At 47.9% G+C, this 22,800-nt stretch overlaps 1 protein-coding gene across 14 annotated transcripts in view; it reads left to right on the forward strand.

The window, feature by feature from the left end:
* Positions 1-22,800, forward strand: part of LOC125748800 (triple functional domain protein-like) — a 101,153-nt gene that overhangs the window by 51,482 nt on the left and 26,871 nt on the right. For all 14 annotated transcript variants that reach the window (XM_049025435.1, XM_049025424.1, XM_049025429.1 and 11 more), the window contains 25 exons: positions 405-536; positions 800-1,030; positions 2,431-2,553; positions 3,300-3,491; positions 5,080-5,249; positions 7,056-7,230; positions 10,754-10,949; positions 11,494-11,660; positions 12,225-12,344; positions 13,708-13,899; positions 14,449-14,598; positions 15,165-15,279; positions 15,364-15,479; positions 15,753-15,875; positions 16,327-16,521; positions 16,660-16,775; positions 17,120-17,186; positions 17,670-17,779; positions 17,868-17,937; positions 18,429-18,518; positions 19,265-19,357; positions 20,491-20,602; positions 20,764-20,954; positions 21,055-21,156; positions 22,660-22,799. In XM_049025435.1, the coding sequence (XP_048881392.1) occupies positions 405-536; positions 800-1,030; positions 2,431-2,553; positions 3,300-3,491; positions 5,080-5,249; positions 7,056-7,230; positions 10,754-10,949; positions 11,494-11,660; positions 12,225-12,344; positions 13,708-13,899; positions 14,449-14,598; positions 15,165-15,279; positions 15,364-15,479; positions 15,753-15,875; positions 16,327-16,521; positions 16,660-16,775; positions 17,120-17,186; positions 17,670-17,779; positions 17,868-17,937; positions 18,429-18,518; positions 19,265-19,357; positions 20,491-20,602; positions 20,764-20,954; positions 21,055-21,156; positions 22,660-22,799 (3,488 nt within the window). The remainder of the gene's footprint in view (positions 1-404; positions 537-799; positions 1,031-2,430; positions 2,554-3,299; positions 3,492-5,079; positions 5,250-7,055; positions 7,231-10,753; positions 10,950-11,493; positions 11,661-12,224; positions 12,345-13,707; positions 13,900-14,448; positions 14,599-15,164; positions 15,280-15,363; positions 15,480-15,752; positions 15,876-16,326; positions 16,522-16,659; positions 16,776-17,119; positions 17,187-17,669; positions 17,780-17,867; positions 17,938-18,428; positions 18,519-19,264; positions 19,358-20,490; positions 20,603-20,763; positions 20,955-21,054; positions 21,157-22,659; position 22,800) is intronic.

Raw genomic sequence — 22,800 nt, forward strand, 5'->3', positions numbered from 1 at the left:
GTCTGTTAAAAGTACTGAGAACTATGGACTCTATCTGTAAAGGTATTTGTTTATTGTACATTTTGCTTCCATTTCAACCTTCCATATATTCATTTCTATGGGAAAACTTTTTGTAAATATCTTAATGTCCATGTCTTAAAATGTCATGTCTGTTGTGCTTATGTGTCTCAGTGTATATGCTATATTCTATATTTATAACTTGCACAACGACCAACGGGAATGATATTTCACCTCAGTCTATAACTCCACAGATCATATATCTGCGGCCGACAATAAAAGATACTTTGACTGTGAGTGCAGAACATGGTCGTGTTTGTCGCAATCCAGGACAGTTGTAGTTGGGTGGCTTTTGACACCTCTGAAATCCTGTCTGAAGTCCCTCATCTCTGTGTCGTTCTTCATAGTACATGGGAAACGTGGATTCCTGGTGCAAAGCCTGTGGAGAGGTGGACCTGCCCTCCGAGCTGCAGGATCTAGAGGACGCCATTCATCACCACCAGGGCTTGTACGAGCACATTAACAGTGCTTACTCAGAGGTGCGGCTTTTAAAGTATTTATAGTCCAAATACCTTCACCATAACACAGGTCACTATGTTAACATCTATTGCACTCAAGCTTATTACATGTGGCCTCAGCTTCCAGGTTGATTGCATGATCTCTTTGTGACTCTTTGGGCTTCTGGTTCCTACCTCCAGTCCAAAGACTGCTGAACTGCGCCAATTATGTGCCTGAATGAGAATAGATGGTTGTCATTTTCTAAAACCGTTCTCCGTATTGCCGTGGGGTGTCTCCCACGCAGGTCAGCCAAGACGGCAAGGTCCTATTGGACAAGCTGCAGCGACCTTTGACCCCGGGCAGCGCCGACTCGCTCACGGCCTCGGCCAACTACTCCAAGGCCGTGCGGCACGTGCTGGACATCATCCACGAGGTGCTGCACCACCAGCGGCAGCTGGAGAACATCTGGCAGCACCGCAAGGTCCGGCTACACCAGCGCCTGCAGTTGTGCGTCTTCCAGCAGGACGTACAGCAGGTACGATTTCCTGTTCCCAGTTCTTTGCATATGGCTAAGATTGCAGATCACCGTGGAATGAAAAGAAATGTTTTCACCAAATAGACTTTTAATTTCATTTATGGAATTATGATGTTTGTACTATATTGGATTAATGTGTCCGATTGGCGATGGGGGGGGGTTAGCTGCCGGTGGGTATCTGGCTTTTGTGTCAATGGCAGTTATAAGTCCATATTTCCTGGTGTGTCTTGGCTCATGGTAAACTCTGCATTAGACAGAAAAATAGTAAAAATGTACTCTGCTGTGATGAATTATACTGGTGTGCTTGGTGAAGGTTGCCATGGTAACGCCGTTCGCCGCCGTACAATGCGGAGGGTGTTCCGATGTGCAAGACACGATTCTCAGAGAAAAATAACCTTGAAAAAAGGAGCCACATTTGTGATAATTAGGGGACTAGTTTATTAGAGGAGTAGCTACACTGGTTGTGGTAGATAAACATGTCACACTAATAACTCCTGTTCACACAGAGGAAGTGGGTAGTCAGGCGCTGTCATTAAGTCTTTAAGTGCCTGCTGTTACAGACACTGAGTAATAACACTTAATGGGTTTAGTGATATAGGCGTTAGTGAAGGTTTATTTTCCACAGCAAGGTCTTGCATCTGCTGCACCACAACTGTGTGCATGTGTGTGCATGTGCCCTACGATTGCAGTCCGATAGCCCAATGCTGCCTGGAACAGACTCCAGACACCCTATGACCCTATCCAACACTGAAGATGTATGGGTGGATTTTACATCGAATCTGCACTAAAGCTTGTAGTGAATCCACAGCGTCACATGGTGGCGCTGTGGGCTGTTGTGACTGTTTTAGACTGTTAACGTGTGAAACAGGGGGGTGAAGAAGCATTGAAATGACCAAGACTGAATGTGTGAGAATAAACACTCCTATATAGAGACTGATGCTCAAATACGTGCGCTAATATTAAGATGAAACTTTATTGTCCAGTATCACAGAAAGATAAAGGATAGCATAAACAAAAGGGCAATAAATACGTAAAGGAAAGCTACTGATAAAATAATCATAAAAGTAAAAAATTAAAGAATAAATAAGAGAACAGTGCAAAACAAAGTACCACTATGATAAATGTAGTGCAACATGGCAGTTCTGCAAAGTATGCTCTGAATAGCAGAGCTGTTAGCAGAAGCAGCATTGCACAGTCGCACGGCAGTGGGTGAGAAAGGGCATGATGACTGTCACTGTTAGTGGTGACAGGGACTGTTCAAAGTGGTAAAAGGTTTATGGCAGGTTTCCGACACATGAGGTGGGGCCTAGAGTGTAATTTGCCAAACCTGCCACCATCCCGTCGATGTGAATGCTGTGCCGTCCCATATGAAGACCCTTGCATTCTACTTTGATCCTCAGGTGCTGGACTGGATCGAGAACCATGGGGAGGCCTTCCTCAGCAAGCACACGGGGGTGGGCAAGTCCCTGCACCGGGCCAGAGCGCTGCAGAAACGCCATGAAGACTTTGAGGAGGTTGCCCAGGTGAATGAAGACGCTCCAAGAAGATGCTTCTTTAACCAAAGAAATACCCATAAATTCTTTATTTCTTTATGTACTCCACAACAAAATTGACCCATTTGTTTAAGCTGATGGGTGGTGGTGTTTTTAATATATCCATTAAATGATATTTGCCTGGGTAGTTTCATGTACAGCCAGAGTGATTGTTTGTACTGATTTAAATTTGTTTCCTGGGTGTTTTGTCAGTCTGCATTCTCAATGCTAACCTTCGGTGTTCAGAAACGGTACATTTTATATTGCAAGCATTCTGCAGTGTGCTTCCCAAGTAATAATATAGTGAGGGAGCCAGTGAGATTGTAGATTGTAAGGCTTTTGTTCTACTATTACGAAAAAGAGAAACGTACGGTTATGATAACATTTGCAGAAAGTTCAGGATGTTTATCTTTAAAACAGTGTTTTGTTCGCTGTAAATACACTACATTGTCATATCAGGACAGATCTTTTTCGAATCACCTGTAAATTCCTTTTCTCCAACAACTGTAACAACCCTGACCATCAGGAAATCCTGCTATGAAATAGCCATCATCTTCTGGGTGGCATCTGCTATGACAGGAATAAAGAGCTGCTCGTAATGTTAATCAGAGCTTAACGATCAGTCTTGATAAACATCTCTTGACCTGCGCTTCTCTAGATGTGTATTTATAGATTGAAGATGCTAATGGCCTTAACTTCAGTGATTTTTAATTACACCCCCCGCCCCCCCAATCCAGAATACATATACCAATGCAGACAAGCTGCTGGAAGCCGCGGAGCAGCTGGCCCAGACAGGCGAATGCGACCCGGAGGAGATCTACCAGGCCGCCCACCAGCTGGAGGACCGCATCCAGGACTTCGTGCGGCGTGTCGAGCAGCGCAAGGTGCTGCTGGACATGTCAGTGTCCTTCCACACACACGTCAAGGAGGTGGGTCCTTCTGGCAGCTTCACACACACACACACACATTTGTATTCATATCTTTGTGGGGACCGTCCATTCGTTTCTATGGGCAAAACCCAAATCCCAGCAATGACAGCCTTAACCGCTACCCAGCCCTAACCTTAACCATAAGTAACCAAACTAAATACAAGACTTTTGGCACAACAAAATCAAAATCAAAGTTTTTTTAAATCACATTCGGTCCCCATAATGTAATATATACATTACCATGCAAACACACACAGACCTACCACACACACTTCTGGGAGTTACCTCAGTGAGTGGACACCACACACACACACACACACACACACACACACTGTATCGGTTCACACAGACACGCACCGTGAGTTAGTGGAGTAGGTCTGTGATCCTGTCTGATTGCACCATAGTAGTGCACATTTATAGGGGTGACCTGCCAGGGTGTTTCACCAATTCCAGCTCATGTGGGCTCCTGCAAAGTGAAAGAAGAGCATTGAAACGAGGGAATCCCAGAGGCCACTCCTTCAGGAGGGAAGGGTGAATGAAACTTACCAGAAATGCTCTCGGATTGACTATTTCGTTGTCTGATGTCAGACTTCGCAGCTTGTGGGTAATGAGATGTGGGTGAGATATTTGTAGGTTTCAGCAGAGAAGTTCATACGCAGGGAGAAAACTCCTAACCTTGAATTACTGTGAATTAATTTTGGCTCTCTGAGCAGTTCTGTGAGTCTGAACAGGGTGATGGCTGTAATGAGCAGGATGGACACCCATGGATGTAATATTTTATTTTGCTAGTATTTTTTAACTCCAGACACTAGAGGGCACCCTACAGCGTATCTCTCTGGCATTTCCTGTGGTGCTGCAGATGGATTCACAGTTGTAGCCCTGATAGAGGGGATGGGAACTTTGTGGGGGTCATTTCCTAAATATAATGCACCCTTAAATCAAGGGGGGGCGCACCTCCATCACACAGTACCAACTGCTACCTGTTAGAACTGATGCTAATTTGCAGGATGTTATGAGACTCTGCTGACTGCATGTAGATAAGAGCAGTAAGTTTAATTAACGGTGAATTTCTCATGCTTCCAGAGCTCTTAAAAGCCCCATCTTTGTTCCCTGCCCTCTATGATTTCCTGTCCTGACAGTAAGCAGCTCTCTGCTTCTTTCTGCATATTGGCAGCAGTACTGGATCGGTATGGGTACCATTTTGTAACATGCTTTCCAATTGGTCCAGCAATAATGCTTCACCTGTAAGAAGTGAATGGTTATAATATCCCATGATGCCGCCCTTAATCTTTTTTTACATGATTTGATTTTGTTGTTTCGTGCAAATAATACGAGGAGTAACTTTATCACACATTGTAGATGTCTGAATGTTGTGCTTGATCTGTTTGCTTATATTTTGAATATGGCTATTCATCTATAGTCCAGCTGAGGTGCATATTGGGTCTGATTGGGTTTCCTCCCTCTGCTTAAGAACGGCTGATTTTTCCATAATCTGTGATTTTATGAGACCTGAAAGCGCACGAACGCTCATGCTGAGGGAGGGTTTGCAGCAGTGACATCAGCTCGGATTTCCTTCTCCACCTGGCAGCTGTGGACCTGGCTGGAGGAGCTGCAGAAGGAGCTGCTGGACGACGTTTATGCCGAGTCGGTGGAAGCCGTGCAGGACCTCATCAAGCGCTTCGGGCAGCAGCAACAGACCACCCTGCAGGTCACCGTCAACTTAATCAAGGAGGGCGAGGACCTCATCAAACAGCTGAGGTAGACCCCTTCATGGTTCCCGCCGAGGCTCCACCAAGCCTGCTGGTTCGTGGACGCCGGGTTCCCGGGGCTGAAATTGGGAGTCAAACTTGTGCGGCCAACTCCTGAAGCTGACAGGGCTCACTCACCAAGAATCTCGGAGGTCGATGCAGTGAGATGTGACGATTGAAAATTTGATACATAGTGGTTGAGGATAACCAGGCACTCTGCTCTTGTGCCGGTGGGTGAATTATTTTGATTAAAATGTTCCATTATTATATCCAGCACCAGTAATGGATGAAAAATTGATCCTTTGCATAAAACTGTCAGCCCATGAAGTGCAAAAGCACAGTTAGCCTCTGTTTTTGATTCTTTCGCAGCTTATGTAACGCCTTTGTGCCGTGCCTCTTGAAAAGAGGGCTCCGTTTGGACTTCCACTGGTGTTTCCATTGGATACAAACCACTGCCAGACAAAATAATGTGAAGGGAGGGAAAAAAAAACAGTGAATGCTTTATTGATTCGGCACCCGCGTGTTTTGCTCCGGCATTGTCAATGGCTCATTCAGCCAAAGCCGCGATAGCCGACATTAATTGATTCCTCAGAGTCCTCGAATTACCCACTCGAATCCCCTGTCCCAGCTGCTGTGTTAACGGGCTGCGCGCTCCCTGTGATTTAAACGTTTTTATCCATCTATAGTGGGTTAGGATGGAGGGATTTTGTGCATCGCATGGATGAACGAAGTGCACAGGCTCTGCGGTCTCTGCCACGGTCTGTCGCCGTAAAGCTTTTAGGCTAATGGGTAGACTTTTGGGGCACCCGCGTTATTACCACGGATGACATGCGCCGTGACCATTGACGATCCACCAAGGAAGGATTTAAAATAGCTGAATAGTAAGTGGCCTCTTTCCAATAGCACTCTAGATCCATTTGTGAGTGAGGTCTTTGTGGCCTTGTTCATACCGCTCTTTATAAAGCATTCTTATTAGCTTGTCGCTAATTATTTTGTTAGCTTGTTGAACTGCTGTTGTCGTTGGATTTGTTGATGCACTTGGATGGATATTTGTCCTGCGATGCTTTGCCCTCTTGTTCTCTGTGCCGTACCCTGCGTTGCCTTCAGCCTCAACAAAAGAAATATATATATATATAAATAGCAATAAATAAACTGAAATTTTGGGCATTTCTTAGCAATAAACCAGCAGAGCTTTACTCCAGCACAGCTCTTCAGTGACTACGCCTCCCTGCTATTGAAACCTGTTACATGATTCAGTCGTAATTCCGTTATAATTATATTGGTATATTCTGGCCCTGCTTTAATTTGTTCAAAGTGCTAAGCTGATGTTTAAAAACTTGCATTGATCCTGGTCTCAGAAATGAATCGTCACAGCTTAATCTGCTGTGAATTACTCACTGGGGCTACTAATGCAACGGCAAAGGCCTTAAGATTCACCGGGAAGTGAGTTTGCGTCAGGTATCTGTAGGCCGCTGGATACGTATTAGCTTCAAAGAGTTCTGTAGTCGAGGAATAAGTTTGCTTCAGAGAGTTTCGTAGCCAGGGGATAAATTTAGTTTAGAAAGCTCTGTAGGCTGCAGAGAAGTTACATTATGCAATGCTGCCTTCAGCTGTTCAATTATGTCAATATAATTATGTCAGCTTAATGATTTCATTGTGCCCCAAGCATTTTAAAGGAAAAGAACGATACGTTTAAGAGAAGTGGCCTGTCTGTTGGCCCTCTAAGGTAACCCCGGCAGGGAGGAGTGGGGAATCACTTAATCCAGTGAGGAATTCTGACCCGGCACTGCACCCCCTGCCCGTGTCCCTCCCGCAGGGACTCGGCCATCTCCAGCAACAAGGCGCCGCACAGCAGCTCCATCAACCACATCGAGGGCGTGCTGCAGCAATTGGACGAGGCACAGGGCCAGATGGAAGAGCTCTTCCAGGAGAGGAAAATCAAACTCGAGCTCTTCCTGCGACTGCGTGTTTTCGAGAGGGACGCCATCGATGTGAGTGCATTTAATTACCTGGCCACTCCCACAAATAGAACCAGTAAAATTTTACACAGAAGTCCAGCTTGGTAACAGATATGCCCCTTACTGCATACCGTTCTACACCGAATGCCCCGTTAACTCTGAACAGACATAAAACTAAAAGATTTATACAAAAAAGCAGAGACATCTGAAGATTTTTTTAGACAAATAGGTTGTTTATCAGTATCATTTTTAATTGCATTAATTTCTTACGTTTGCAGTTAATGTTGCCTTTGAAGTTGCAGATCTGTTTTCGTTATTCTGAGTGCTTTAATTACATGACGACTTCGAAGTGAATCAGCCATGAGTTACGTAAGGCCTGATATTTTGTTCAGCTATCGTCACTAATCCGCGCAGAGCTGCCTTGTGATTTTTTTTTTTAAAACGATATCGATCCATCTCCGAAATGAGCTCAGCGTTTAAATTCGCGGTAACCGGCTTACGTTCCCCACGCGGCCTCGGTAATGCTTACAAATGGAGCCGGGAAATGACCCTGTGGTGATGTTTACCACCACAAGCCATGCATTACACTGGGGGGGGTTCAAAGGAACTAGTTTAGTGGGGCCTCAGAAACCAGGAAGAGTTATTTGGCGGTGAATTATTATTTTTATTTTTGTAGTGCTGTATTCTGAGTTGGGGCCGGGCTCACGTGGCTTTCCTGATGCCTCTTCTGATACACCTGCTGTTTATCCTTTGGGTTTTATGCTGTAATGCCGCCCTAAGATGTAGAGCAGCTAAAATCATTGTGATATCTGCCCTGGGGGTCTGAACGGCTAACTGATTCGCCCCCGCCTGGTCTGGACCAACACGCTGGCCTGGAGTACCGGACAGTCTGGCGCCCTCTGCTGGCATCAGGTTACCTGCGCGTCTGAGTGGTACATGAGGCATTCGGTGACCCCAGGGACGTCCACCCTGCCTCCTGAAGTGTTTTGCTGACTTAGAGAGTGTCTGGAAGTTTCTACAAGCTGTGTTGTGGGACAGTTTGCAATGGAGGTCAAAGAACAATTAACGTTATGGTCAGTAATTCTCTTTTAATGTGATATTTTCTGATAATCTCTTGGGCCGTTAAGCTGCCTGCTTTATGTTATCTGTGTAGTAGAGTGTAACACTGCCTAGTGATCACTCTCATGCTCTGCATAAACATGGACTGTGGGTTCCTGAGGACCAGATTGGAAAACACTGACCTAGGGAATGGAACTAAAGTTTAGGATCTGCTGTAGTGTTAATCTGTGGAGTTGCCCTGTCAGGCAGTAGGGGGTGCAGTTTTTGATTTGACGGAATTCTGGGTTATGTGTTGACTGGTGAAGTCAGGTACAGAAATGTTTTTACCCTGAAATTTCTGACAGTATAGAGAAAAACATTTCAGACTGTTTATGCTGTGTGTTCATCCCAGATGCTTATTATTGTAAATCTGCATTTGTGTCAGGCACAGCGTTCTGCAAATAACTGACAGCCTTATTTTTATGGCAAACTAATTCATCAGTCCACCATCCAACAGCTTATTCTGGTCCGCGTTGCCGGGATGATAAACTAGTTCCAGTGTTAATTTATACTTGGGCTGATATATTTTAAAGTCCTGTAAACTGAACAAAAACACAGCCAACAATTCCAAACTGATGTTCTCCATGGAAGAAATGTGTGATCCCTACATAGCAGAATAGTCTAATGGCAAACTCAATACAGTGATATAAGCATTATGTTTGCCGGATCCTGTGTTTGTCATACTAACCCATAAAGATGATATAATGTTTGACTTCTTCAGCAGAGTGACTGTACTCAGATCAGCTACAGTGGCACATAATGGCCATAACAGTGACACCAGTGCCACTGTACAAAGTCAGACACGCAGGGTGAATTTTAAAGACCGTGACGCCCCTTTGGAAAGTAGCTAGGGAGAACCGCAGCCGCCCTTTGGTTAGCGAGGGGGGAGCGGGTTTGGGGCTTCCGTTTGGCGAGGCCTGCAGGGAAAGGGGGCCATGGGAAAAGGGCCCACGGGGGAAGGGGGCCACATGGAACGGGGGCCCATAGGGAAAGGGGGCCCATAGGGGAAGGGGGCCATGGGGAAAATGGCCCACGGGGGAAGGGAGACACATGGAACGGGGGCCCATAGGGGAAGGGGGCCATAGCAGAAGGGGGCCATGGGGAAAAGGGCCCACGGGGGAAGGGGGCCACATGGAATGGGGGCCCATAGGAGAAGGGGGCCCATAGGGGAAGGGGGCCATGGGGAAAAGGGCCCACGGGGGAAGGGAGACACATGGAATGGGGGCCCATAGGGAAAGGGGTCCCATAGGAGAAGGGGGCCATGGGGAAAAGGGCCCACGGGGGAAGGGGGCCACATGGAACGGGGGCCCATAGGGAAAGGGGGCCCATAGGGAAAGGGGGCCCATAGGAGAAGGGGGCCATGGGGAAAAGGGCCCACGGGGGAAGGGGGCCACATGGAACGGGGGCCCATAGGGAAAGGGGGCCCATAGGGAAAGGGGGCCCATAGGAGAAGGGGGCCATGGGGAAAAGGGCCCACGGGGGAAGGGGGCCACATGGAATGGGGGCCCATAGGAGAAGGGGGCCCATAGGAGAAGGGGGCCCATAGGAGAAGGGGGCCCATAGGGGAAGGGGGCCATGGGGAAAAGGGCCCACGGGGGAAGGGGGCCACATGGAACGGGGGCCCATAGGGAAAGGGGGCCCATAGGGAAAGGGGGCCCATAGGAGAAGGGGGCCATGGGGAAAAGGGCCCACGGGGGAAGGGGGCCACATGGAATGGGGGCCCATAGGAGAAGGGGGCCCATAGGAGAAGGGGGCCCATAGGAGAAGGGGGCCCATAGGGGAAGGGGGCCATGGGAAAAGGGCCCACGGGGGAAGGGGGCCACATGGAACGGGGGCCCATAGGGAAAGGGGGCCCATAGGAGAAGGGGGCCATGGGGAAAAGGGCCCACGGGGGAAGGGGGCCACATGGAATGGGGGCCCATAGGAGAAGGGGGCCCATAGGAGAAGGGGGCCCATAGGAGAAGGGGGCCCATAGGGGAAGGGGGCCATGGGGAAAAGGGCCCACGGGGGAAGGGGGCCACATGGAACGGGGGCCCATAGGGAAAGGGGGCCCATGGGGAAAAGGGCCCACGGGGGAAGGGGGCCACATGGAACGGGGGCCCATAGGGAAAGGGAGCCCATAGGGGAAGGGGGCCATGGGGAAAAGGGCACCTGGTGTAGAGGAGCCTAAGGGGAATGTATGCCGTCTGCAGTGAGATTCACAGCCGTATCTCCTGGTCAGGTACCAGAGGGCAGGATTCACAGGCAGCTCACAGCTTGAAAACAAGGACGCGTGTCGCTTTGTGTTTGCAGTCTCTCATTTCAAAATGAATGTTATTATATTCCAACAAGAATATGCTCTTCCTGTTCTCTAAATTTGCCTTTGCATGTTATTTTCGCTAAGACTTTGTTCAACAGCTTTTTTGTGCCCCTGTTGCTCACTGTGGGGGTTTGGGGCGTCACTGAATTCACTCTGCAGATCATCTCAGACCTGGAATCCTGGAACGACGAACTGTCACAGCAGATGAACGACTTCGACACGGAAGACCTGACTCTGGCCGAGCAGCGGCTGCAGCACCACGCTGACAAGGCGCTCACCATGAACAACCTGACCTTCGACGTCATCCACCAGGGCCAGGAGCTGCTGCAGTGCGTGGGCGAGGTCCAGGCCTCCGGTGAGGCCGACTCAGGACCAGAACGTCCACCTGCTTCCTTCCGCATTCACTGTCAGACCCACCTCGGGACCACGATTCTCTCTTACTTTCTGATCTCAGTTGAATATTTGATCGTTTTTCTAATCAGTGCATATTAATTATGACACTCAATCTGATGTTACAATAACTGGGAACGCAGACAGGACGTAGTTAAGGAACGCCACGTTCAGGAATACAGTAGTAATGGCATTATATAAGAATTCAAGATCTGATAAAGTAATTTCAGGACAAAAATGCTGTATATGTACAGATCATATTACTTAAAATACCAGGCATCCATTTTGCTTCATTTGTGTACGGGTACAAGCGGCAATGTGTGTTAAATTCCCGGGAGAAAGCAGCCCCCCACCCCCCAGGATGTGCCTGTTGTTTGTATTTTATTGTGTGTGCATGCATATGTGCCTCAGTTTGGGGGGGGTCCAGGTGAACCCAGGCAAAACCTGTTACTTTTAGCTTGTGGAGACACTTTTCAAGTCTCCCCTCTGTGACCCGCTCTGTGATCCAGGCGTGGACCTCCTGTGCGACCGCGACGTGGACATGGCCACACGGGTGCAGGACCTGCTGGAGTTCCTCCATGAGAAACAGCAGGAGCTGGACGTGGCGGCCGAGCAGCACCGACGCCATCTGGAGCAGTGCGTGCAACTGCGCCACCTGCAGGCCGAAGTGAAGCAGGTAATGTTACGCCTCTGCTGGCCGGTCAGTAGGTGACATTAGTGAATGTCAGGCAAGTGTTTGTTTAAGGAGGGAAAGCAACTGTAATCAGCAGTACTTAGGTGTGTATGTACATGCCAGAAATGCCAGCCCGGGCCCACTACAGAGACCCCTGTTACTGGTGTAAGAGTGCAAACCAGACTCGAATTAGATGTTACAAACAGCATTCAGACACGTGAAGGTCTGGTTTGAAGCAACTTTACACCATGTGGTTCTCATGATCCTGGGGTGGCATGTGCCTGTACATGTGATCAGAAGCTGAAATCCCAACGTTGGCAGAATGATGTCACCATTGGGCCCTCATTGTTACAGGGATGGTCTGACCCTGCATTCTCAGCTGCTTTGGAAAAAGGCATCTGCAAAATACATAAATGAGCCTTTAAGTGGGACCTTCAGGTGTGAAGTACTTATTAACGTGATTATTATTGGTTACTTAAAGAACCGTTAGAAAGTCAGGCTGGCATCCCACCCCCCCATCATTTAGGCCCGGTATCTGATCCAGAGCACGGCTGACTGTCTCCGCAGGTCCTGGGTTGGATCCGGAACGGGGAGTCCATGCTGAACGCTGGCCTGATCACGGCCAGCTCGTTGCAGGAGGCCGAGCAGCTGCAGCGGGAGCATGAACAGTTCCAGCATGCCATTGAGGTGCCCCCCCCCCCACCCCCTACTTCCTGTTCTAGCCTCACTCACTTCCTCCCCTCCCCCCCCCTCACCCTGGGCTTTCTGGCCCCTGTCGCTCCATTGGCACAGAAACAGTGTTTGGAAATTGGCCAGAGTGGAAGGCAATGTGACAGGACATGCATCGGGAATAAGAGCCTTTTGTAACTGCACAGATATACAAATATGGCTCAAAATATACTTTTGAAGTTGAGTAGAATGACTCTGCTCATATATTTCCACTAAAGTACTTCTTAGTACAGCTGTCTGCTGTTAAAATGAGCAATTTTAATGCAATAACTAGTATTACAAAGCAGTTAATTTTCGCTGGTAGGTTTATGCGACTGGTGCCGTCACTAATTAAGCTGCTGTCTTTAATCGCAGTGGCAATCCCAGGTGCTTCTGATTACAGTGTCATTCATATTATATTTCATCACCCAGAAAATGGCTTCCGAGCCGCTTAGCCATTAGCCAGATGGTAAGATAAAGTCTTAAGCTTTCCTAAGATTCCACAGTGCAGTTAAACTCAGTTTCTCTTCACTGTAATCTTGAAGTGTGGCTGTGCAGGGAGGTGTTCGGCCCTTTAGACACGATCCACTTCCAGCCTCTGCACCCCTCACACATCCAACAAGAACTGCAGCATAAGGGACAACAGCCAGACGTGCAACTAAGGGTGATAAATGGGTTTTTATATCAAGGAGTAGCCTTAAATAAACAAGCATGTATGCATTAGGCGACTCACCTGTCAGTTTGAATTGCATACTGGGAAGACAGGATGCGTCATGGATGTTGGTTGTGTGAGGGAACCTGGCTACCGAAGGGGCACAATGCCCTTACTCCCCCTTACTCCCTCTTACTCCCTCTTACTCCCCCTTTCTCACCCTTACTCCCTCTTACTCCCCCTTACTCACCCATACATTCCCTTACCATCCCTTAAACCCCATTATTTACTCTTACTCACCCTTACTCAACCCTGCTCCCTCTTACTAGCTCTTACTTTTTCTTCGTCCCCCTTACCTCACCCCACTCTCCCTTACTCTTCCTTAACCCCCAACACCCCCATATTTCCCTTTACTCCTCCATACTCACCCTTACTCCCTCTTTCTCATCCTTACTTTACCTTACCCTCCCTTACACCCCATTACTTACTGTTATTGATTACTCTTACTCAACCCTACTCCCCCTTACTTCTGCTTACTCTTTCTTATTCACCCTTAACTCACCCCACTCTCCCTTACCCCTTCCTGCGCTCGCTAACACCCCCTTACTTCCCCTTACTCCTCCATACTCTCCCCAGCTCCCCCATACTAACCCTTACTCTCTCTTACTCACCATTGTTCTCCCACCCCAGAAAACGCACCAGAGTGCCCTGCAGGTGCAGCAGAAGGCCGAGGCACTGCTGCAGGCCAACCACTACGACATGGACATGATCCGCGAGTGCGCAGAGAAGGTGGCGTCCCGCTGGCAGCAGCTCATGCTGAAGATGGAGGACCGCCTCAAACTCGTCAACTCGTCTGTGGCCTTCTACAAGACGTCTGAGCAGGTGAGCGCACGTTTCCATGACGACTGAGGTTGTTCAACCATGCCACCATGGCCTGAACATCTGACTGATGCAAACAGCTCATGGCCCCAGCAAACACTTTGGTTTTAGCTGTTGTTCTTCCCATAGACAAAATTGTAATAGTTTAAGAATTGGGTGAATGTTTATCAGTCTTCCGCTGTTTGCAATAGCTTTGAGAATTCAGTTCAATTCAATTTAATTCAATTCAGCTCAGTTTCTTTGTATCGCTCATTTTCATGACATTACATTGTCTGAATGCGCTTTACATCATCCCCACCCAAAGCCCCCTTGAGCAAGCCAGAGGTAACAGACTCAACTTGGGGGGGGGGGGTCCATCCTCCAAAGGCCAACAAGGGGTAGATGAGAAGAGAGAATCAGTAGTACAGCAGCAGGGCGTTGAGAAAATTTAGTAAAAAAGTAATTTTCTGAATGTTGCTATTCTTGTTGACATGGGTTGGTTAGGGTCCCCTACAGTTGTAGAGGGAGCTGGGCATTCTGGGTAAGTAATGCTTCTACATGTTTGCACCCAAGGTGTGCAGTGTGCTGGAGAGCCTGGAACAGGAGTACAAGCGTGAGGAGGACTGGTGTGGGGGAGCCGACAAGCTGGGGCCCAACTGCGAGACGGACCACGTCACACCCATGATCAGCAAGCACCTCGAGCAGAAGGAGGCTTTCCTCAAGGTAGAACATGTCTGCGCCCACCCCCTCTGGGCGGCTTCCGGGAATCTTCTGGCCAGTAGAACTGATGCGGAGGTCACTTCACATTCAGATTCGCAAAAATCCATTCTCTTCTGACAACCAGGCTGTTGAATGTGGTGTATCTGTTGTGTGACTTTAGTGAGTTAGCGCTATTCTGAAGAACCATCTGAGGTAGGACTAGTTGTGTCATTAATTAGTTTACTTGGCATAATAATGGCATGTTCAACAAAACACATACTTGTGAAACCGGCTTCCTGAAATAGGTATTTTGTTCTCTCTCTGATTCAAACCCAGTTCCGCCATCTCTGGTTTCCTATTGCAGTCCGAAGACCAGCAGTTTGACTGGCGTCTCTAAATAGCCCAAATTGTATGATTGTGTCTGTGCCCTGTAATGGGTTGGTATGCCATCCAGAGTGTCCCATCTAGGGTGTCTTGTGCCCCCCCCCCCCCCCCCCCCCGCTCCCTGGGAGAGACCTCCCCCTATCCAGAAGAAATGGGATGAAAATGAATTGATGGCTGTGTTAACCCCAAGCACTCTCGCTTGCTAGGCATGCACGCTGGCCAGACGCAACGCAGACGTCTTCCTCAAGTACCTGCACCGGAACAGTGTCAACATGCCTGGGATGCTGGCCCACGTAAAAGCTCCGGAGCAGCAAGTGAAAAGTAAAGCCTGGCCCCTCGATCATTACCCCCTCCCGCCCCCGAATATGCAGCCAGGTCCGTTTACAGCCTCCCGTGTCCCGGCAGACATCCTGAATGAGCTGCTGCAGCGGGAGAACCGTGTCCTTCATTTCTGGACCATGCGCAAGAGGAGGCTGGACCAGTGCCAGCAGTATGTGGTGTTTGAACGCAGTGCCAAGCAGGTACGCAGCAGCCCGAAGGAACTCAGCATGCTTAATGATGCGTGTTACAGTTATTGCACATGATGCAATTGTGTCATCATTGAGCACCCCCCTCCCCCTCGGCTAAACTCTAACAAAATCCAAAAAAAAATGTATATTGACTTCCAACTCCTGCATCCCCGAAGGTTTTCAGTCCTCAAGGGGAATTCCAAGCTCAGCTCCGCCATGGTATTGCCTCCCTCTAGGTTCAGAGTGGCTCTTCACAATGTCAAACCTGTTTTTACTTGTCCCCAGGCCCTGGAGTGGATCCACGACACAGGCGAGTTCTACCTGTCCACCCACTCCTCCACAGGTTCCAGCATCCACCACACGCAGGAGCTGCTCAAGGAGCACGAGGACTTCCAGATCACCGCCAAGGTGCGCTTGGCAGTGCCCTGGGATGTCACAGAGCGCTGTGCCAACTGTTAAAATCGTTGTATTTTGTTGGATCACAAATTTAAAGTATTTAAGGACCAGGATCAATTTCGAGATGTTTTGTTAGAAGGTGAATTAATTGTGTGTTCTGACTATCACATGTCTGCCTGCTCCTTCTTTTCCATGTTAATTGGGGTAATAACCTTACAGCAAAGTTATGGGAATGTTGTTCTTAATGATGTCAGAACATTATGCTGGCTGTGCAGGCTCACAGATTCATTTCATGGTGCTCAGGAAGATTCCCCGTTAGGGTGTCTCCAGGCTCCCTGGGTCATGTTTTAACATTTTGGCTCGTGTAGGGTTCAGGGTCATTACGCCCTGGGGTGTATTTTTTTTCCCCTGCTGATGTCCCCATCTCTGGAATTTTAAGCTCTTCCTGTCTTTGTATTGACAGCAAACCAAAGAGCGGGTGAAGCTGTTGATTCAGCTGGCAGATGGCTTCTGTGATAAGGGTCACGCCCACGCCATGGAGATCAAGAAATGGGTCTCCGCCGTGGACAAGCGCTACCGGGACTTCTCCATACGCATGGACAAGTACCGCTCGTCCCTGGAGAAGGCGCTGGGCATCTCCTCGGACTCCAATAAATCAGTACGTGCAGGTCTCTGCATGCAGATGTTTGTGTGCAAGCGTCTGGCCTCACCTCAGCAGGCACCGATCCCTTGGTCCCATGTTATTCTCCGTGTTTTAACGTTTTGATCGCTTACACGCTCGGTTGTCCAATCGCAGAGCAAAGACCTGCAGCTGGACATCATCCCAGCCAGCGCCCCGGGGTCAGAGGTCAAGCTGCGGGACACGGCGCATGAGCTCAATGAGGAGAAGCGCAAGTCGGCCCGCAGGAAGGAGTAGGTGTCCGGCCCGGGGCAGGTGTTAAGTGGCTGAGCCTCCCCGCGTTCAGTCTCTTTTGGCTGGAGTCTGGTTGGTTCTGAGCTCTCAGGTTCACTCATGCAAGAGCAGCATCAGAAATACCGGCAGATCCGAGCCTCCTGCTGACCGGTTTAAACGGGAGTTTGTCACTCCAATTTCTTCCTCCTCTTCCCCAAATGCCATCTAATGCAGTTTCCCCTATGCACTCACCCTAATCGCCAGCATACAACCTGCCATTTCATAATAGTTGTTGCACAAATGAACAAGTTTGTTGGCTCGGCTGTCATGTACATGTCACTCACTGCCGGACGCTGTTTTTCAGCTTCATTATGGCCGAGCTGATTCAGACAGAAAAAGCCTATGTGAGAGACCTCCGAGAATGCATGGATGTAAGTACTGCCCTACCACGCTAAGAGGAGCATCTTGCTTAATGACTGTCTGCTGCAGTAAGAGAGTATAACTTACTGTCTGATTTCTCGGTGAAGTCAGTCATCTTGGTGTATGTGCTGTTTAGAAGCGGACAGTTTTATCTATGAAGGTGCTTCTTTAACCCCCTTGATGAAAGCCAGTCATTTACCCAGACCCCATGAGAGCTAGTGAGCAAGTTTGAAAGAGGTGAGAACATATTTGAGGTAAGGGCACAGGGTTAAGAGTTTAAGGGCCTTATTCATTTGGGGTTAAGGGTCTTAGTGGAGGGTCCAGCATGGGTATGATTGCTTTGACAGCCACTAATTACCTTTGAGATTCAAGCATTTGCCTTTGACATCGTTCACGGTCCATTGGGGTCCTTTGCGCTCTTTTTCGCTCCTTTGCTGCCCTTCATGGTCCTTCACGGTTGTGGCTATGCTAACACGGCTGGTTCCCGCTTGCAGACGTACCTGTGGGAGATGACCAGTGGGGTGGAGGAGGTCCCTGCAGGAATTGTTAATAAGGAGCACATCATCTTCGGGAACATGCAGGACCTCTACGAGTTCCACCACAAGTGAGTCTGTTTACCTCCAGGATAGCCAGTGTGGTCCCACGTATGATGGACCCTTTCTAAGCAGACGTCTCTGTTCCTCTCCCAAAAGTATATTCCTGAAGGAACTGGAGAAGTACGAGCAGCTGCCTGAAGATGTGGGCCATTGCTTTGTGACCTGGGTTAGTCCAGCATTCTTTCAGTGAAGATCAAACATTCCTCTGACCCTCATATTAAACTGAGTAATTATTGCGCTTAAACGATGCCAAAAGCTGTTGTTTTAAGCTTTTACACTATTCACCTTCACAGCAGGCATTTCAATGCAGGGCCAAACTATCCTAGCTATGCGTTTCACGTTTTGCTCTATAAGTTGCTCTTTGGAGCGTGCTCTGTAATATAGTTTTATTGATATGACAGGGGGATGCGTTTTATTTATTCTGAGAAGTGCAGCCGCAGTGCTTTCGCCTTCGTAGTTAATCATAATAAAATCGAGTGCGTATAACGTTAATGATGTCATATTACGGCGGTACATCCCGTCCAGGGTGTAGTCCCCACCTGCGGATTGGTACTAGGCCTCCATGTGACCCTCAGCTAGATAAGCAGTTGGGACATGGATATTACAGCAGTATTTATGCAACGTATGTATCGGTGATGAATACCTGCCTTTTTGCAGGCGGATAAGTTTCAGATGTATGTGAATTACTGCAAGAACAAACCCGACTCCACTCAACTCATCCTGGAACACGCTGGCTCCTATTTTGATGTGAGTTATACTTTTTGTGTGTTACGGAATCGGGGTAAAAGGTGAACTATCTTCTGTAATTACCGATACAAATTCAGTGTAAAATGAAATCAGCAATCTGTTTGTCTTTATTATTCTTCCACACCCACTGCCCTCCCCCAAAATTTTTTGTATTTGGCCCAGTGGTCCAACAGGAGCTGCTGGGCTGGTGTATCAACGTTTCAGAAATGTATTAACATGTCCATGGGCTCCCTGGAGGCATATCGCAAAGTGTTTAATGGTCACGAAAGCATAATCTTTAACGAGTTTACCGAGCACATGCAGACCTTCAAGGCTTTGCCTGCCCCTTCCCGTAGCTTATTCCCATCTCCCCCACTGTGCCCCTGGTGGTAGCTGTGATGATGAGAAACCGAATGTACACATGTGCACTGCCTACCGTGTTTAACGGCTACAATAACCTTATTCTCTAACGAGTTTAATGACTATTTGGAAACCTTTAAGGGAATCTCTGTGTATTAGCCCCTGTGGCTTGTTTACATTGCCCCGCCGTGTTCCTGCCCCGGGCATCATGTCTGGTGGTGGTGATAAGCCCAACATACCCTCGTCCGCTGCTAGGTGTGACCACTGCCTAGCATCAGCCAATGTGGAAAGGCTGGGAATCTCTTAGTATGGTATGGTTTAATATTTCTGTGTGTGTGTATATGTATGTTTTTGTAAACTATTCCCTTCCTTGTTGCCATGGATTCCCGTTTCTGTGCACATTGCAGGAGATTCAGCAGAGACACAGGCTGGCCAACTCCATCTCCTCATACCTGATCAAGCCAGTACAGCGGATCACCAAGTACCAGCTCCTGCTGAAGGTGGGTGGGCGGCCCAGGCCGGTCCAGAGCGGTCCTGGACGGTGCCAGGCGGTCCTTAGCACTAAGCGAGGGAGCTGCACTCGCCTTCTGTTATTGCTTGAAGCGTTTTATTCCAGACGCGCTGCTTATGTGATTGTGCAGCCTTTTGGTTCGGATGCACACTGGTGCAAGCATGGTTAAGTACAGCCAGACGTCAGCTGATTTTATAGCTACATACCCTGTAGAATCTGTAGAAACACAGACAGTCGTTTACCTTCAACTGTTCACAAGCAGCTGGGTGAGAGATCTCTACCTAGTGGAGGCTGTATCGTGAATGATGGGAATCTGATTGGCAGCCAGTGTTTTATGGGTGCTGTTAATCCCTGTCATTTTTATCTATTTATATTTGAGGGATGTATAAAAAATAAGATGATTTGTCAGTGCTAGTGAGTCCTGAAAGGAAGTAGCATTTATGAGGAGTGATGTTGCATGCAAATATGAAAGATTGCTGCAGGAGTGTTCGCATGAAGACGCATTGGCTTCCTTTAATGCACTGTTGAGATGCTACAGGGGTGTTTGTATGAAGATTGTTCTGGTTGGGGGTGGTTTGTGGCTTAGGGGGCTTGGATGCTTTGCCTTTAATCAGCAGGTTGTTAGGTCAAATCCCAGGACTGGTACAATGAATTAACTGCTGGCCCATTGAGCAAGGCCCTTAACTCCCAGTTGCTCCAGACATTGCCTTCCCGTGAACTCTCAAAATATTTGCCACTTTGAATAAAAGCACTTGCCCAATAAATACAACTTAAATGCTATAGGTGTCACGATCCACGGCGCGGGTAATGCTCACTGGCAGGTCGGCAGGCAGGAAACAGGCAAGGCAAGCGCAATCGGGGGAAAACTGGGGTTTAATTGGGGAATAGGGCAGGACAGAACATTGACGCACAGCAACATCAATGACAGACACTGAACTCTGGTAAGACATGGACTCAAATAGACAGGACAGGTTGAAAATAACTAGACACAGCTGGGTACAATCAGGGAAGCACACGTGGATAATCAGGGGGGCGTGGCACACACGAGGAACGTACGGGCCGGGTATGACAATAGGGATGTTCACTTGGCTTCACTTGTTTTATTCCACCGTTGGGTTTCAGGAGCTCTTGACGTGCTGTGAGGAAGGAAAAGGGGAGATTAAGGATGGCTTGGAGGTCATGCTGAGCGTACCCAAGCGGGCCAATGATGCCATGCACCTCAGCATGCTGGAAGGCAAGTGGCAGTGAACCGCATGCGGGCAGGGCCATGCCGGACCATGCCGGACCATGCAAGCCTATACACACGTCATGGCTTAGAAAGTTTGCTTTAAAACTGCGATGATTTTTTTATTGCCCAGATTTGATGGTCTGTTTGGTTGACACCTTTCTCCTCAGGGTTTGACGAGAACATCGAGTCTCAGGGTGAGCTCATTCTCCAGGAGTCCTTCCAAGTGTGGGACCCCAAGACCCTTATCCGCAAAGGCCGCGAACGCCACCTCTTCCTCTTTGAGATGTCGCTGGTCTTCAGCAAGGAGGTCAAGGACTCCAGCGGCAGGAGCAAGTATCTTTACAAGAGCAAGCTCTTTGTAAGCACCTTCAGCTTATTCGAGTTCCTTGCTCAGCATGAAAATCTCAAACGTCCTGCAGAACCTCCTCCCACACTCGTTTATCTCCTCCTCTCAATAGACCTCCGAGCTTGGAGTAACAGAGCATGTGGAAGGTGATCCATGCAAATTTGCACTTTGGGTGGGGCGAACTCCTACCTCAGACAATAAGATTGTCCTGAAGGTGAGTAACATCAGCACTTAAAACTTTTTTTGCACAAGTTCTCCATTTTCTAAAATAGCTATCGTACATATATCTGAATTTATTTCATATGTTTATATTAATTTATTTCCTTAATATTCTTTTTCATGGTGTGCTCTTTGCACTGAGTATTTGAAAAAAATCTGTACATTCAGTCCTCGTTTATCGCGGTTAATCAGTAGGATTCTTTATAAATCAAATATTTTCGTAGTTGGAACATAGAAAACCTCTTTACAACCTTCTAAATATGGTTTTTAACATCATTAGACGTAATATAACACCCTTTAATCACCATTACTGCTATGATTGCTGGACACGGAAGCAGGAAAGGGGAGATGAGGAATTAGGATCGAAGGGTTTATTTGGACTCACTCCGAATGCAGGACGCAGGAACATGTAACATCAAAACGTCAATGACAGACCTGGGGTTACAGACTCTGACGTGGACTTTAATACACTGGAGGAATCAAACTGACAGGAAACAGCTGGTCACGATTGGGGTTGACACGTGGTTAATAAGGGGGCGTGGCACACAAGCGGATTGTACAGGCAGGTTATGACAATTACACTCGTATTACCCAATATATTAGACAAAATAAGAGAAAATACGACATATTAGACGTTACAAATATCATATTTTTATTATCGTACATTATATTACGAAGAGCAAAGGTTCTTGCAATGCGTAGCAAAGTATAATTTTCACTGTCTCTGTGAACTTTTTAATGAATATACAAAAAACCATGATAGAGTGAAGCCGCGAAAGTCGAAGCGCGAAGTGGCGAGGGGCGACTGTACTTTGTTGCTGTACTTTGTTTTGCAGTATATTTTTGTCTGCATTTGTTCTGTAGTATTATTTTGCTTGCTGCTGTGTGCAGTAGACTCCCTCAGGATCAACAAGAGTTTGTTATATTATCTTAGCCTGACAGGTGTGTACACACACACACAGACACACACACACACACAGTCACACACACACACATCTTACTCTTAATAAGTACTGTAAAATTGACCTGTTCACTACTCTTGTTATGTTTCATCCTACACTGTTCCTGCTCCTTCTGTGTAAATAAGTTTCCTCCTCTCTGCCTCCGCTTACAATGCGGCAGCCGGTCTTTACACTGTACAGCTTGAATGGCACTGTGACACTCACTTCTTAATCAGACTTTTATGTAAGTGACAGCTTTGGATGACACCACCAAACGCCCTGAAAGGCCGGGCGAGTGACTCATATGCAAATCTCACCGTTAACTGTAACGCGCAGATTTCACAATTTGCCAGGAGTTATCCGGTCCCCCAAACACGTGTCATCAATGTCCCCAGTGTTTGCAAATGGTGAAGTTTAGTATCTTTATTTCATTAAGCTAGTTAAACTAATTAAGCTTAATATGTTCGAATGAGGCAGGGGTGAGAAGGGGTGGGGTCACTGTATCTGGAGATGATTTTAGGGAGACTGGGTTCATATCGGGCTCCTGGTTCCCTCAGGGTTCCAGCCTGGAGAATAAACAGGACTGGATCAAGCACATTCGAGAGGTGATTCAGGAGCGGACCATCCACCTCAAGGGGGCGCTCAAGGAGCCCATCCACATCCCTAAAACAGCCACCACCAAGCACAGGACCAGGAGG

Source organism: Brienomyrus brachyistius, chromosome 9, assembly GCF_023856365.1.
Source record: "Brienomyrus brachyistius isolate T26 chromosome 9, BBRACH_0.4, whole genome shotgun sequence".
Lineage (NCBI taxonomy): Eukaryota > Metazoa > Chordata > Actinopteri > Osteoglossiformes > Mormyridae > Brienomyrus > Brienomyrus brachyistius.